Source organism: Paramisgurnus dabryanus, chromosome 8 (assembly GCF_030506205.2).
Source record: "Paramisgurnus dabryanus chromosome 8, PD_genome_1.1, whole genome shotgun sequence".
NCBI lineage: Eukaryota > Metazoa > Chordata > Actinopteri > Cypriniformes > Cobitidae > Paramisgurnus > Paramisgurnus dabryanus.
Window position 1 is genome coordinate 26,223,188 of NC_133344.1, and position 12,640 is coordinate 26,235,827.

At 36.1% G+C, this 12,640-nt stretch overlaps 2 protein-coding genes across 5 annotated transcripts in view; both read right to left on the minus strand.

Moving 5' to 3' along the window:
• The window catches only part of gkup (glucuronokinase with putative uridyl pyrophosphorylase), a 13,470-nt gene extending 10,100 nt beyond the window's left edge, over positions 1–3,370 (minus strand). The window contains exons 1-8 of the mRNA XM_065281241.2: positions 3,170–3,370; positions 2,839–2,945; positions 2,708–2,752; positions 2,385–2,538; positions 2,205–2,276; positions 501–589; positions 237–393; positions 40–117 (exon numbers count right to left, since the gene is read on the minus strand). Of these exons, the coding sequence (XP_065137313.1) occupies positions 40–117; positions 237–393; positions 501–589; positions 2,205–2,276; positions 2,385–2,538; positions 2,708–2,752; positions 2,839–2,945; positions 3,170–3,226 (759 nt within the window). The 5' untranslated portion in view covers positions 3,227–3,370. The remainder of the gene's footprint in view (positions 1–39; positions 118–236; positions 394–500; positions 590–2,204; positions 2,277–2,384; positions 2,539–2,707; positions 2,753–2,838; positions 2,946–3,169) is intronic.
• Positions 3,371–4,041: 671 nt separating this feature from the next.
• Positions 4,042–10,011, minus strand: usf1 (upstream transcription factor 1). 4 transcript variants are annotated; one of them, XM_065281243.2, is made up of 11 exons: positions 9,118–10,011; positions 8,696–8,773; positions 8,500–8,543; positions 8,294–8,409; positions 7,271–7,384; positions 7,028–7,178; positions 6,855–6,942; positions 6,033–6,091; positions 5,375–5,469; positions 4,702–4,830; positions 4,042–4,569 (listed from the first exon to the last, which is right to left on the minus strand). In XM_065281243.2, exons 2-11 carry the CDS (start codon positions 8,701–8,703, stop codon positions 4,480–4,482), a joined length of 894 nt encoding a protein of 297 aa, XP_065137315.1. In that variant the 5' UTR covers positions 8,704–8,773; positions 9,118–10,011; the 3' UTR covers positions 4,042–4,479. The 4 variants fall into 4 exon arrangements, with proteins under 4 accessions (XP_065137315.1, XP_065137314.1, XP_065137317.1 ...); XM_065281242.2 differs by having other exon boundaries at positions 8,264–8,409; positions 9,118–10,010; XM_065281245.2 differs by having other exon boundaries at positions 6,888–6,942; positions 9,118–10,008.
• Between the last annotated feature and the right edge of the window lie 2,629 nt (positions 10,012–12,640).

The window sequence follows — 12,640 nt, forward strand, 5'->3', positions numbered from 1 at the left end:
TAACATTAAGCCAAGTAAATAATACAGTATTGTACCCACCACTTGACCAATAAGCTGAAATCCTGTTGGCAACTTCATCCCATAGACAGGCACTTTCTCCTCATTTACAAGCCATTCCTAAACCAGCCAAATAAAACAAAAAAACAAATTTACCGTAGTTGGAAAGCAGACCTATTTCAAAGCACAAATTGTCATAATATAGTTAAGCCTAAATATAATATAATTTTAACACAGACCCAAAACTTTCCAAAGGTTCTGTCTTTAACATCTGGGTGGTTGCAGAGGAATTCGGAGATGTATGGTAATGACTCTTTACGCAGACAGTAGAAGACAACGCTGGCGAGTCGAGATGCAGTGACGCCCTCCTGAGGCTTTTCAAGGAAGCGCATGACCCTGGTATGCACATAGTTTGAGAGGACTGAAATCGTACAAATCATGAAAAAGTAACCGATACATGCAAATTTTTTTCCAGAACACAAACAATGTGTGTCATGTCTCACCGATGAGTATTAGGACACACTTCAACAATTCCTCTGGTGTAGCTCTTCTCTCCTGTCTCCAGTTCATAATATATTGCAAGTTCCCCAGGCTGACACAAACAAGAAAAAGATGCAAATTAGGAAAAAGAGACCTTAGGATTACAAAAAGCATGTTTTTATTTTGCATGATGTCACACTGTTGTACAACCAGTTAAAGGGATAGTTCACCCCCCCCCAAAAAAAACAATCTGTAATCATTTACTCATCCTCATGTTGTTCCCAACCTGTATGCGTTTAAACCAACTACTGTAAAAAAAAAATATGGACGTAGTGTCTGTGACATCACCCATATGTTTGTTAAGAGCTTTTTTAATGCCAATAGTGGGGGAGGCTGCCGTCGCCATCTTGGACGCTCGTCACTCGCAGATAAACAAAAATTGGTAAAAAGGTGTGTAAAGCTTCGGGGCCGGTTGCACCAGCTGGGCGTAATCCGGTCGTAAGACTAGTCTGGACGTACAATGCGCTTTACGTCCAACATAGAATGTACAGCTGTTGCACCATCTAGGCGTAGCGCACGTCTGAGACTAAATCTTACGTCTAGTCAAGGGTGCGCTTAGTATAAAGTCTTGCCTTGTTTCCATGTCAAAAATGTACATAAATAAATGTGACTAGACATTGGCGCGTCTAATGCACAGGATTCGTGAGCAGTGTGCTTTCAGAGACCGCACCAATCAATTATATCATAAAATACATAAATATTTAAAGAGATGCAGTAGAGAACTTATAAAAAGCTTTCGTTTAATTTTGTTTTAATCCAGAGCTGTTAGAATTATTACCTTTTGGCTTTCGTTAAGTTAATGTGCAGGTTGTGTTTGATGAGTCTGGACGTAACGCACGCATCTTGAGGGACAGCTCACTGGTAAACGTGAGGAGGGAAAGATCTTATTTGTCATTGCTACTATTAGCTGGCAGCAGTAAGTGTAAATAGTAATAGTAATAGTAAACGTGAATGGTGTCTCAATATCGCTGCAGTTAAATGCATTCGCGAGGACTCGCATCGTCTATGCAGGTGGCTGGTTGCTAAAACCACGCCCACCTAGCTTGAAGGTAGTGACAGCAGTGGCAGCCACACCCTTAATTACGCAGAACTTTAAGGTTTAATATAATTCAAACGGATGAGTTACAAAAAAATTCAACCCCCCCTCACAGTTATCTTAAAATAGAGTCTGAGGCACTCAGGAGGATGAAGATTTAAAAGCCTTCCTCACAGTAGTCATGAAGGGCAAAATGGACCAAAAACACTATTGTTCCAGCCTGAAAAACATATTTTCTGCTGTAAAGTTGGGCATTTCAACATGGGGGTCTATGGGAATTGACACCCTTTTGGAGCCAACCTTTAGCGGGCCGTCAATGAATTGCAGTTTGTGGTCACTCCATCGGAGAGATTGGAAGGTTGCCCCCTATTTTGAAAAATGATGACGTACCCTTTGACTTCCATAGTAGGATAAATAAATACTATGGAAGTGAATGGGTGCCGTCAAATGATGACAGAATTTTCATTCTTGAGTAAACTATCCCTTTAGCTATCTTTTACTGATAAAGTAGATGTGTACGCCATTAAAAACAGCTATAATATGTGCTGTGCCGAAAGCTTATCAATATAACCCTGGCTGGTTGGATGACGGTGGATGACATCTCACCCAGAATGCCGAATGAATCTCTCACCTTAGACCTGAAAAAGCGAATGACTTGAGCAATGTCAAAATTCTGATCGGCACAAAGCATGTCTCCTGCGATCTGTAAACATATAAGTATTAATCCGTTAAAGTCACTAAAGTGAAATGAAGTAAGAAGGTAAAATGATGCTGCTACTCAATACTGTAGATATATGAAGCGGCATCATACCACCATGATGTCATCTTGCAACTGCCGGCTTCGAATGGCCAACTCAAGGTCAGCAACAGCCCCGAGTCGGTCATCTAGAGTCGTGCTGCCATCATTAACAACATTCTCCACTGGAAAGTCATTCGCCGTTGCCCACCGCTCATAGTGCTTGTATCTGAAAGTGCATTTTTTTAACAGACAGGGCCATAACATCAAGGGGAATCTGCTATATGTGCGTACATCTATGGTATCACTGTATGCCAGTAATTCAAAGCAAACCCCTGCCCTTATTTTCTTCAAATGAAAGTCAAGAACAGTACAAAAGTTCAGAGGCATGCACTTACTTATCAGCATTTGTGACCAAATAGACTTCACTGAAGAGCTGACGCCTAAAAGAAAAGATTGAATGTTGTTTTGGATTTGTCTGCATGGTACGTACTACATACTAAAGTACAGCACACATATATTTACTTACGTGTTAACGGTTTCCCACCAGAAATCCAATATTTTCTTTCCCCCCACTCCAGGTAAAAGAGCTTTGGGCACACCGATCAGATGAGTATACAGACCTGTAACATCACTCTTATACAGATAACAGTTATATGTTAAACCGAATACTGTATAATCGATCAATCAATTATCAATAAACACTTTCTCGTTTTATTCAGTGAACGTCTCTAATGTGTGGCATATGGCATTCAGGTGCACACGCGCGATTTAAAGTTGAAATGTATATACCAGGCACTAAAGCATAGAGTTTATTGAGTTTTTATAGACATTATGCAAACATATGATTTTATGATTACCTTAATCTGTGTCTCTAAAATCGTGCCGTGCCCTGCAACCAACAAGATGCAAATCATTTCGCTGTTTTATTATTTTGAATAAGCGACACACAAGCATTACATTCAGCGAGTTTGTTTAAAGTCCATAGTGCAACTAATAGCAGTTACAACCGGAAGCGTTGCAGATCCTTAAAGAGACACGTTCACAATTTTACTCAATGTTAGATGCTGTTGAAATTATGCTGCGTCCAACTCGGATTTAGGATATTTTCCACCTCAAAACCGGAAATGACGTCTGAATTAAGTAAAATCTAAAGTATGACGTTAGATTAAAACATTGATGTTACTTATAATTTAAACATTTAGAGTTTAAAAAAAAAAAAAACTATAAAAGAGCGCCCGTTCCATAAGTTTTTCCGGGTTGAGGTGGGAAATATCCCAAATCCGAGTTGCCTGGAACGCAGCATTAGGATCATGTCTCTTTAAGAACCGCCACAAGGGCGCTGATGCGTCACGAGAGTGGGAGTTTTCAATGTTTAGCATTAAACTACACAGACAGGATTATCCCCAATTTCTTGAAATATGTGATCATGCCTGTGAAAATCCAGCTAAAGTAATTTATTTAGATTTACTGTTTTGTACATAAACTCATTCTACATAATTTAAAGAAAATTGTGTGACAATATAACCTTGATATGTTTAATGAACTTGAGATGTTAAGTGAAATCATTGAGTGAAACCAAACTTTGTTGCTCCTAATCTCATAATTAGATTTTGAGACTTTAGCCTGGATTTCACAGACAGGGTCACATATTTGTTCACTCTTAAATTTTAGAGGTTGTGACACACAACACTACTAGACCAGAACCAAGAAGAAAGGAAGTCAACAGTAATTCAATTATTGAAACTTCATTTCATTGTATGTTTATTTGAGTAGTTGGCATATGGGAACTACTGTGACACTGTATCAGGTGCAACTGAAAAGAAGTTACTAAAAATGCTTATTATTTAAAAAATTAAATTATCATCACTTCACAAAAGTAAAAAACATGAAACACAAATATTTGAATGAACAATTTTCCAAAAAGATCGTAAGTACAAAAGTGAATAAATTCCTTCAAGCTCTCATAGTACATAAAACAAACCTAAATACATTAATGTCTGGAAAAAAGAAATATGTACATAAGGCAAGATCCTTACTTAGTGAGAATCATCACCGAATATCGTTGGTTAAAAAGTCCTGCATTATGTATTGTTTAGAAAACAAAGCTCTCTCTCTTATGAATTTCTAGTGTTGTTTTTTTTATTAACAAAAACATCTTTAAAACTTTTCACTGGGGATCTGCATTTGCTGCTGCTACTATGCCATGCTGTCGAAGATGGTTCCTCAAAATTTGATTTTTAGATTTCCAATCTTCCATCTTTAGAAAAAAATGACAAAGCAACAAAATTATATGAAATCATGAAAGGCAGATAGGAAGAAAGATAAATGTACACATGAAAACAAGTTTTAGGCTGCTATTTTAAAATATACATATAAATAAATTAAATACCTCTTGTCGTAACAACTGATTATCCATTCTCAACCCATCAAGGTTGTTCAATTCACCTCCTAACCGGCTGTTACTTTGTCGTAGCTCTTGAATGTAATCACAGGCCTTTGATAGGATCCCACCTTTACTCTGTAAAATAACAACATTAAAATCATGACCCCTTTTTTCAAGGGCGCTCAATGCGAAGTTCGTCACAACATGTATGTAGCCTCCTGTCATGTGTGTGGTTCCTTTTTTCAAAATATGTGTTCTGCGTGTCGAGAAATCCTGTGTGCATCACGTGTCTTGTGAAAATAAGTGCCAGCTGCAGATGCGTCTAAAGGGTTTATGATAAAAGAGATGCTTGCGTTTGCCAGATACTCGCATAATCTCATGCGTAATCAGAGTTAACTGTTAAGGGAGTGTCTTGCGTTTATTTTGTGAACCTGAGCGTCTCTTTTATCATAACAGTTTTGACGCTTGTGCAGCAGGCACTTATTTTGACAAAACACTTGATGCACACAGGATCTCTCGACACGCAGAACACATATTTTGAAAAAAGGAACCACACACACGACACTTCGAACATTTATTTTAAATGTGCGCCCCTCGGATGAGCAGTCACGAGCCGCCACTGTACACAATCAAATGCTTCTTGCTGCAATATGTTATAACTATACAAACTAATACATACCTGCCCTGTTTTTGTGGAATCCACCGTGCAGTCTGGAATTGTTTTTGAAAGCTGAACAATCCAGTTATTAATTTTGTCTCTGCGCCTTCGCTCAACTGTAAATAGAGAAATAATCAGCGTTCATATCAACTGATAACTTATAAATCTTAAATAACTTTAAGGCTTTCTATATTTTAAAGATGATTTACAAAAAAGAGGTCTATGGGAATTGACTCCCTTTTGGAGCCAGCCTCAAGCGGCTTGTCAATGAATTCCAGTTTAAGTTACTTCCATATGGGCTTCATCAGAGAGATCAGAAGGTTGCCTCTCGAACTTTTGTGATTTTGCAACTGTATACCAAAGAAGTAAACTTTACTTTATTAAGAAGTGCAGGTCTTTGCCAAAAAAAAACTTGCATGCACCAAGAGGGTTTCACAGCAAAAGACAAATATTTGTTATATACCAATGAAATGACTAAAGTGACATTTTTGAAAATATGTCATTTCAATAACTGACTAATAACCTTTTCATTGCCATTAAAGTGAAATTATTAACAATAAACATATGTTTAAAAAAAATGCTAATTTACAAGAAAACATTTTAGACGTACTTGAAGGGTTTTGCACCTGCACTCTTCAATTACTAATCATCTCCTGTTATATCAAAATAAAGTTCTTACCTTCATTGTGCTGTGCTCGTCTTTTCTCATCTCTTGAATTTCTTGGTCCTTCTGTCTTACTGCAAAAGATGAAAATTACATTATAACAACTGTTGATTGAAGTATTAAATGTGACCCTGGTCCAGAAAACCAGTCATAAGTAGCACGGGTATATCTGTAGCAATAGCTAAAAATATATATTGTATGGGTCAAAATGATCAATTTTGTTCATGCCAAAAATCATTAGGATATTAAGTAAAGATATTGTGTTTATTTTCTACTGTAAATATATACAAAAATATATTTATCATTAGTAATATGTGTTGCTAAGGACTTCATTTGGTCAACAAGGTTATTTTCTCAATAATTAGATTTTTTGCACCTTCTGATTTCATTTTTTAAATGTTTGTATCTTGGTTTTGACTGGTTTTGTGGTCCAGGGTCACAAAAAAATAGGTGAATTGTATTGAATTAAAACTAATACATGGAGCTTCCAGGCCAAGTCGGAATCTTTAAACTAAGCTGTCAGTAATTATGTGAGTGATGTTTATGATCCTTTGCAATTTGCATACAAATATGCTAGAGGTACCGATGATGCAGTATAATTCAGTTGCTGAGCATACTCTAAATGATAGTTGAAAGCATTCAATTATTAGCCAAGATGTTTACTTAAAAACATGCAATGAACAGAGAATCTGTGTAACTGTGAATGATGGACAGCTTTCTATGATGTTTTGTTGGTGCAAATTACGCGTGGGTCTGCTAATAACGTGCTAAAATAATATAATGCAAATAAACTTGATATTAAAGATGCAAAAATGACTCTTGAAAAGGCAACATTACGCATTGTAAGGTTGTGTACGAGGTGCAATAGACCTCTGGTTGGCTCCAGTAAGGACCTCTTGTGGTGACATCATAACATACAACTGACCTAAAGAAGGAAGCAAATAAACAAAAATTAATATTTAAGCAATTCCTATAAGTATTAGAGCAAGACAATATTTGAGACAATTTACCTCCAGGTGCACTGTGACTGAGCAGAGCATCTGAGGCCTGAACACCGGTCACCATAGTGCCCGTTGCAGCATCTGAGATGGTAGCAGGGTAATAAGTGTAATGGGTTTCTGTACCATCTCCCTCTAAACCCTCTGACTGAGAAAACACAGCCTAAACACATGACACCAGAATAATGTGAGCACTACGTCAAGTTGTAGATGTACCTCATCTATGTCAGGTTTAATAGTATGTGATTTTTCCACCTGTGTAACAGGTTGTGTTGTAGCAGGAAACCCAGTCACTACACTAACAGCCGTTGCACCGTCCGCTTGCGCTTCCAGCTGTCCGTCCGCAACCTGTATTACTCGATATGTAACCTGAAGAAAAATTAGAAGGACAAATTGAGGAGCCCACATGCAAAAGCCGGCACCTCAATCAAAATCTGCTTAATCCCTGCCATTCAGTTTGTTGGCAGAATCCATAAAGAGTCTGATAAAATTAAGATAATTAACAAGAAAACATGTCAGACGCACTTAGAAGGTTTTGCATCTGAGCTCTTCAATTGTTGTTATGTAAGAAAAACTTTGAGAAGTCTTCTGCATGTCTTCAGTAGATATCTAAAGATAAAACAAGATAGCTTTCTTATCTGAAAGACAAATCTAAGTGGGATATTGGTTTACACACTGTTATGATGTTAAATTCAGGTATAAACAAGATTCAAATGTTTTGTGATCAGATCACTCAAATCACATTAGAAATGGTCGAAAATGCACATATGTCTGCTTCTTTTTTACTATAATAGCTAGGACAACATTCTTGTCAATCACCCACTGCCTCAATGCAAGGGTACGGGACTATTTTGGTTAGATACAGCTTTAAAATGAAACACTAAAAATTTTAGAAAAGCCTACAAGAACATCTTATCTAATATATTATATGCCAGGATATGCCTAGCATATACATACAGACACTGGTAAATGGCTTTAAAAAGAAACATCTGCTTTAATTAATTAATTTAGAAATTATGAAGCATGCATATTGAAATCAGCACAGGTCTCAATGTTACGTTTGTGGTATGACTAAAGATTAACAACAACATTTTTTTTGAACTATTGCACTTTTATGTATTTATGAAATCAGATCTTCCCCTCTACAAAATCGCAAGTGGTCACAGAAAATGCTCCGAGTAAATACCAGCTGAAAATGTAGACAGGGCATAATTTCTCATTTAAGGTTTTTGAATCTTCCCCTCCTACCTGCCCTGTGGGAGGGTACAGCTCCCCTACCTGCCCCCCAGTTCCCTCGGTCTTGAACAGATATTTAATCGGCTGCTCGGAGGTGAATGTAGAAGCAGACTGAATAGTTGTGATTGCTGATGGGTCCTCCGCAGTGGCAACTGCCCCTAAGAATAAAAACAGACATCAATTCTCAAAATATTTACTGAATCTTTAAAAAAACATTACTGATTATAGTTTAAAGTCTTATCTGATACCTTCTTCAATGACACTGACATCAGGATCAGAACTTTTCTGTTGCCTGAAAATACAGTACTTTACATTAGGACAAAATAAAGATATGTAGCTATACAGTATAGGATGTAAGTGTATTTAAGGCACAACAATACAGATAATTATAAATCTAACAATTAAGGTCATTAATGAAGACACAGAAATACTTTAGGTACAAACCCTTTCATATCCACAGTCCGTATAACAATCCAAATGTCCTCACTTCCTGTTGTTTGGTCAAACCTTTACTGACTGGTTCTAATAAAGAACAAATCACGAGAGTAAATTAAACACCAAAAGCAAATAATTTAGATATTTAGTACTCAATTATGATACATTAAGACATATTTTGTGTTACACTTCAGTCATTGATATAAAAATATTTTATTGGAGGCACACAGTTTAAATAAAACTGCAAAGACTGATTATTCAAATTAATGAAAAATAGAGAGAACAGCTAGCTTCTAGCGCTATCTAGCTAGTTTAAATAGGCTGGTCAGGCACATTAAAACAGGAATAAATTAGCTGCACCTTGTTATGATCAGTTTATAATAAAGTCCGCAAAGAAACAGAATAAACACAGAATTTAATTCACGGCTTACCGTTTACTGTGTCGCTTTGTTTACAACCGCTGCAACCCATACATGAGATTTTGCGCATGCGCACAGAAAACATAATGACATCATTACTGGGAGACACAGTAGTCGAGTTTCAGAATAATAATTAGATACAAAAAATTATTTTCACAAATACAGTAAAACGTATTAAAAAGTAACCCATTAAGACCTGCCTAAACCCTGGCTCTGTGTTTTTCGTGATATGTTTTGAAGTTTAGACTGTACTTTTACTGTTTTGTTGAAGTTCAATAAAAACAGCATTACTGTTTAGTATGACTAAACTTTAGTATGATTCTATCAAATTTATACCGAATTTCCACTAAATAATCATCTTGTAAACAGGGTATTCTCTTGTTCAATCTAAAGTACGGAATGGACTAGCTCAGGTTCATCTCGTAATGGAATGAAACAGATGCTTTCTAACATCAACAGCTGTTTAAAATGATTCTCGGCACGCTAACGACGTCTGCTGGTCAAAAGGGTGTAAATACAAAGGAAACGCAACAGCAACATAGCAATACTTTGTGCAGTGTGTAAATTGCGGCTTTGTGTATTTATTATTTAAGCCAAGGTCAGTTCACTATGAGCGCTCACTCAGGGTTCGATTACGAGACGGGAAGAAAACCCAACATTACTTTCACTTTAGTATGAAGTACCCTGCGCTATACAATGCGAAGCTAAACAGCATTTGAAGTTTTTAAATTGTATGTACCTGGCAAACCGTTTATAAACAGTTTATATTTAAAGTCGTATAATTGTGATTAAAAAATGCAGCTTTAACAAAACACTAGATTGCGCCCGGGGTTCGATCCTATTACAGGATGAATTCAACACGTTTGAATTGAAGTAACCCCTGGGCTATGCTAGTGCAGTAACAAAACAGCATTAAACGCCATATTGTATAGTGCATTATATATTATATTGTATATAATGAACGCATTCTACCGTCGAAAAGTTATAATGGTCATATACGAATACTCAAAAATACGACAATTGACAAATGTACATAATATTCTTTATATTAATAAATTAAAAATAGCTTCAACAAAACGCTAGACGGTGCCCGGGGTTCGATACTACGCCAGAGTCCTAGCATAGCGGCTGCTGTGGTAGAAGTAACCCCTGAGCTACACCAGCGCAGATGCTTTATTAAATAAGATATTTTTAAAGCGGTTTATTTTCAATAACAAAACTTTTTCATTTTGTTATATTAAAGAGCACTGTTAAGATGATATTGTAAACTTTTCACCGTGCCAACTTGTGCCAAAGTGCAGTGACAAAGTGGTAATAAACGCTATATATGTACAGTATGATGAACACATACTGACGAAAAATTATAATGGTCATCATATTGAAAAATAAAACACTAAACTCTGCCTGGAGCTCGATCCCATAACCTGAATAAAGTTATAACTGCCAATTAGTCATACTCTGACATAGGAAAATTTTTGTATGACTAAAATAATATACATATACAAAATAACACACAGTTTATAAATATATTAAATATATTCCTACATATGTATATCTCTTTATATTCTATATATTAATTAATCAAGTAGCTTCAACAAAACACTGGACAGTGCCCGGGGTTCGATACAACGCCAGAGACCTAACGTAAGTGACTTTAGTGAGAAGTAACCCCTGAGCTACGCCAGCGCGGAAGTAACATACCTATTTTGTTTATAAAACTACAGGTAAATTAGCAAGATTTTTAAATGGGTTTATTTTTAATAATATAACTTTTTTTATTTTGTGTTATTGTAAAATGATATTGGAAACGTATTCTAGTAAAAGTTCTTCTACTTTCCAAGGTCTATTATATAGATATTATTGTTTTAACTGATTCAGGGTTTCTAGCTATTTCTGTCACTAGCCAACAGTGATAAATAAAGATAAGTGATTGCTTTTATTTTTTATTATACTATTAAAATGTATAAGATATTTTGAGGTTCAAAATCACAAATGACATATCCTCCTAAATGACCTATGCTAAGGTAAGGTTACTAGATTCTTTAAATGAAAAACAGGGTACTTTATAGTTAATTCTTTATTTATTTATACAATGCACAGATATAACATTTATAAATTCGTACGAAATTAATCGGGCAAAAACTTACATTTATCATAAAAACAATATCGAAACCCCGCCCCTAACTCCAACGTCACAGTGTCAAAGAGTGTAGAAGTACCAGAGCTATTGCTTTTGCAATAAAAAAAAAACCCAGAGCTATGCTGCGTTCCAGGCAGGTTTTTGAGCTCGTGAATTACGACTTCAAAACCACGATTCACGATATCTATGGCTCTGAGAAGTACAAGAGAGGAAACTCAATAGAACGTTACATTGCATCACCAGCGCCCAGCAGCAGCCCCACGAATCCGCCATTTTGGAATGAAAGCGAATCGGGAGTCAACTAGAAGTAATGGCAATATCAGCTACTTGTACATTAAAAGATCAAATTCAATTCAAACTGAATGATGATTACACAGAATAACATACAATCAGACCAGCGATCATTAATCCCTTTTTACAGAATATTTAGACAAGTCTTCCACTTTTATTTAGGCTAATTTAATTTACATAGATACATACCGACATAAACTCATCCACACATAATATTTTGGCTCCATATACATACACATATACACACATATACATCTGAATTGCTCGAAATGGATTAAGTAAAAAAAAACACAGCCACTCTCCAAAAGTGGCAATTATAGGATAACAGACAGAACAATGCATCATGTTCTATAATTATAATGTTTGTAGCGGGATCCAGGGGATTAATATGTACAAAATATGTTTCCTACATAGTGGAGTTGGTAACTAATAATAGTAGTAAATGTGTAAAATAGCATAAAATATAATTACATAATAAAGCAAGAAAAAAATAGCTCAAATGTGTATCTATTTAGATTCCACAACTGATAACAACAACAAATCAACACATACATACAAGACAATACAGCGTTTCGTGTAGGTGTAGCAAGTGAACAACATTTTAATTTAAGAAACTTACTATTGCGCTTCTGATTTGGCTGTGAGATTCGCTGAGAATGAATTGGCTCTGAGAATTTTCATTCCAAAATGGCGGCCGCGCTACTGAAGCGCCACCTAGTGACTGATGCCAAAAACGAAGGAGAGTTTCCCCTCTTGTACTTCTGCACTCTTTGACAGGCAAATTGTTCAAGGCAAATCGTAAAAATGGACGAATGTAGTTGTACGAATTAATACGAATTAGCCACATCCTAAAATACATACGAATTGCCATGAGATATCGTTGAAGTTACTACTTGTACACAGTTGTGAAGAATGATTTAGAAGTTTCAAAAAGACTTTAGAAAGTAATCAGGGTTTCTCGCAGCCCCCTCTGCTGGTGAAAATAATAATTACATGATTGCTCTAATCTAGTTCAGCAGGCTAAATGTTATGTACAGGCTTTTTAGTGTATTTGTTGGTTGTTTTGGACGAGCTGTGTGTGTAAATGTTTTTGTATCTGAAAAT

Coding starts and splice junctions, on each gene's coding strand:
- usf1 (XM_065281242.2), bottom strand. Junction 7,385..8,263: donor TGTACCCTCCCACAGGGCAG/GTAGGAGGGGAA, acceptor ATTTTTCTTCAG/GTTACATATCGAGTAATACA. Junction 6,943..7,027: donor CAGTCACAGTGCACCTGGAG/GTAAATTGTCTC, acceptor TTCCTTCTTTAG/GTCAGTTGTATGTTATGATG.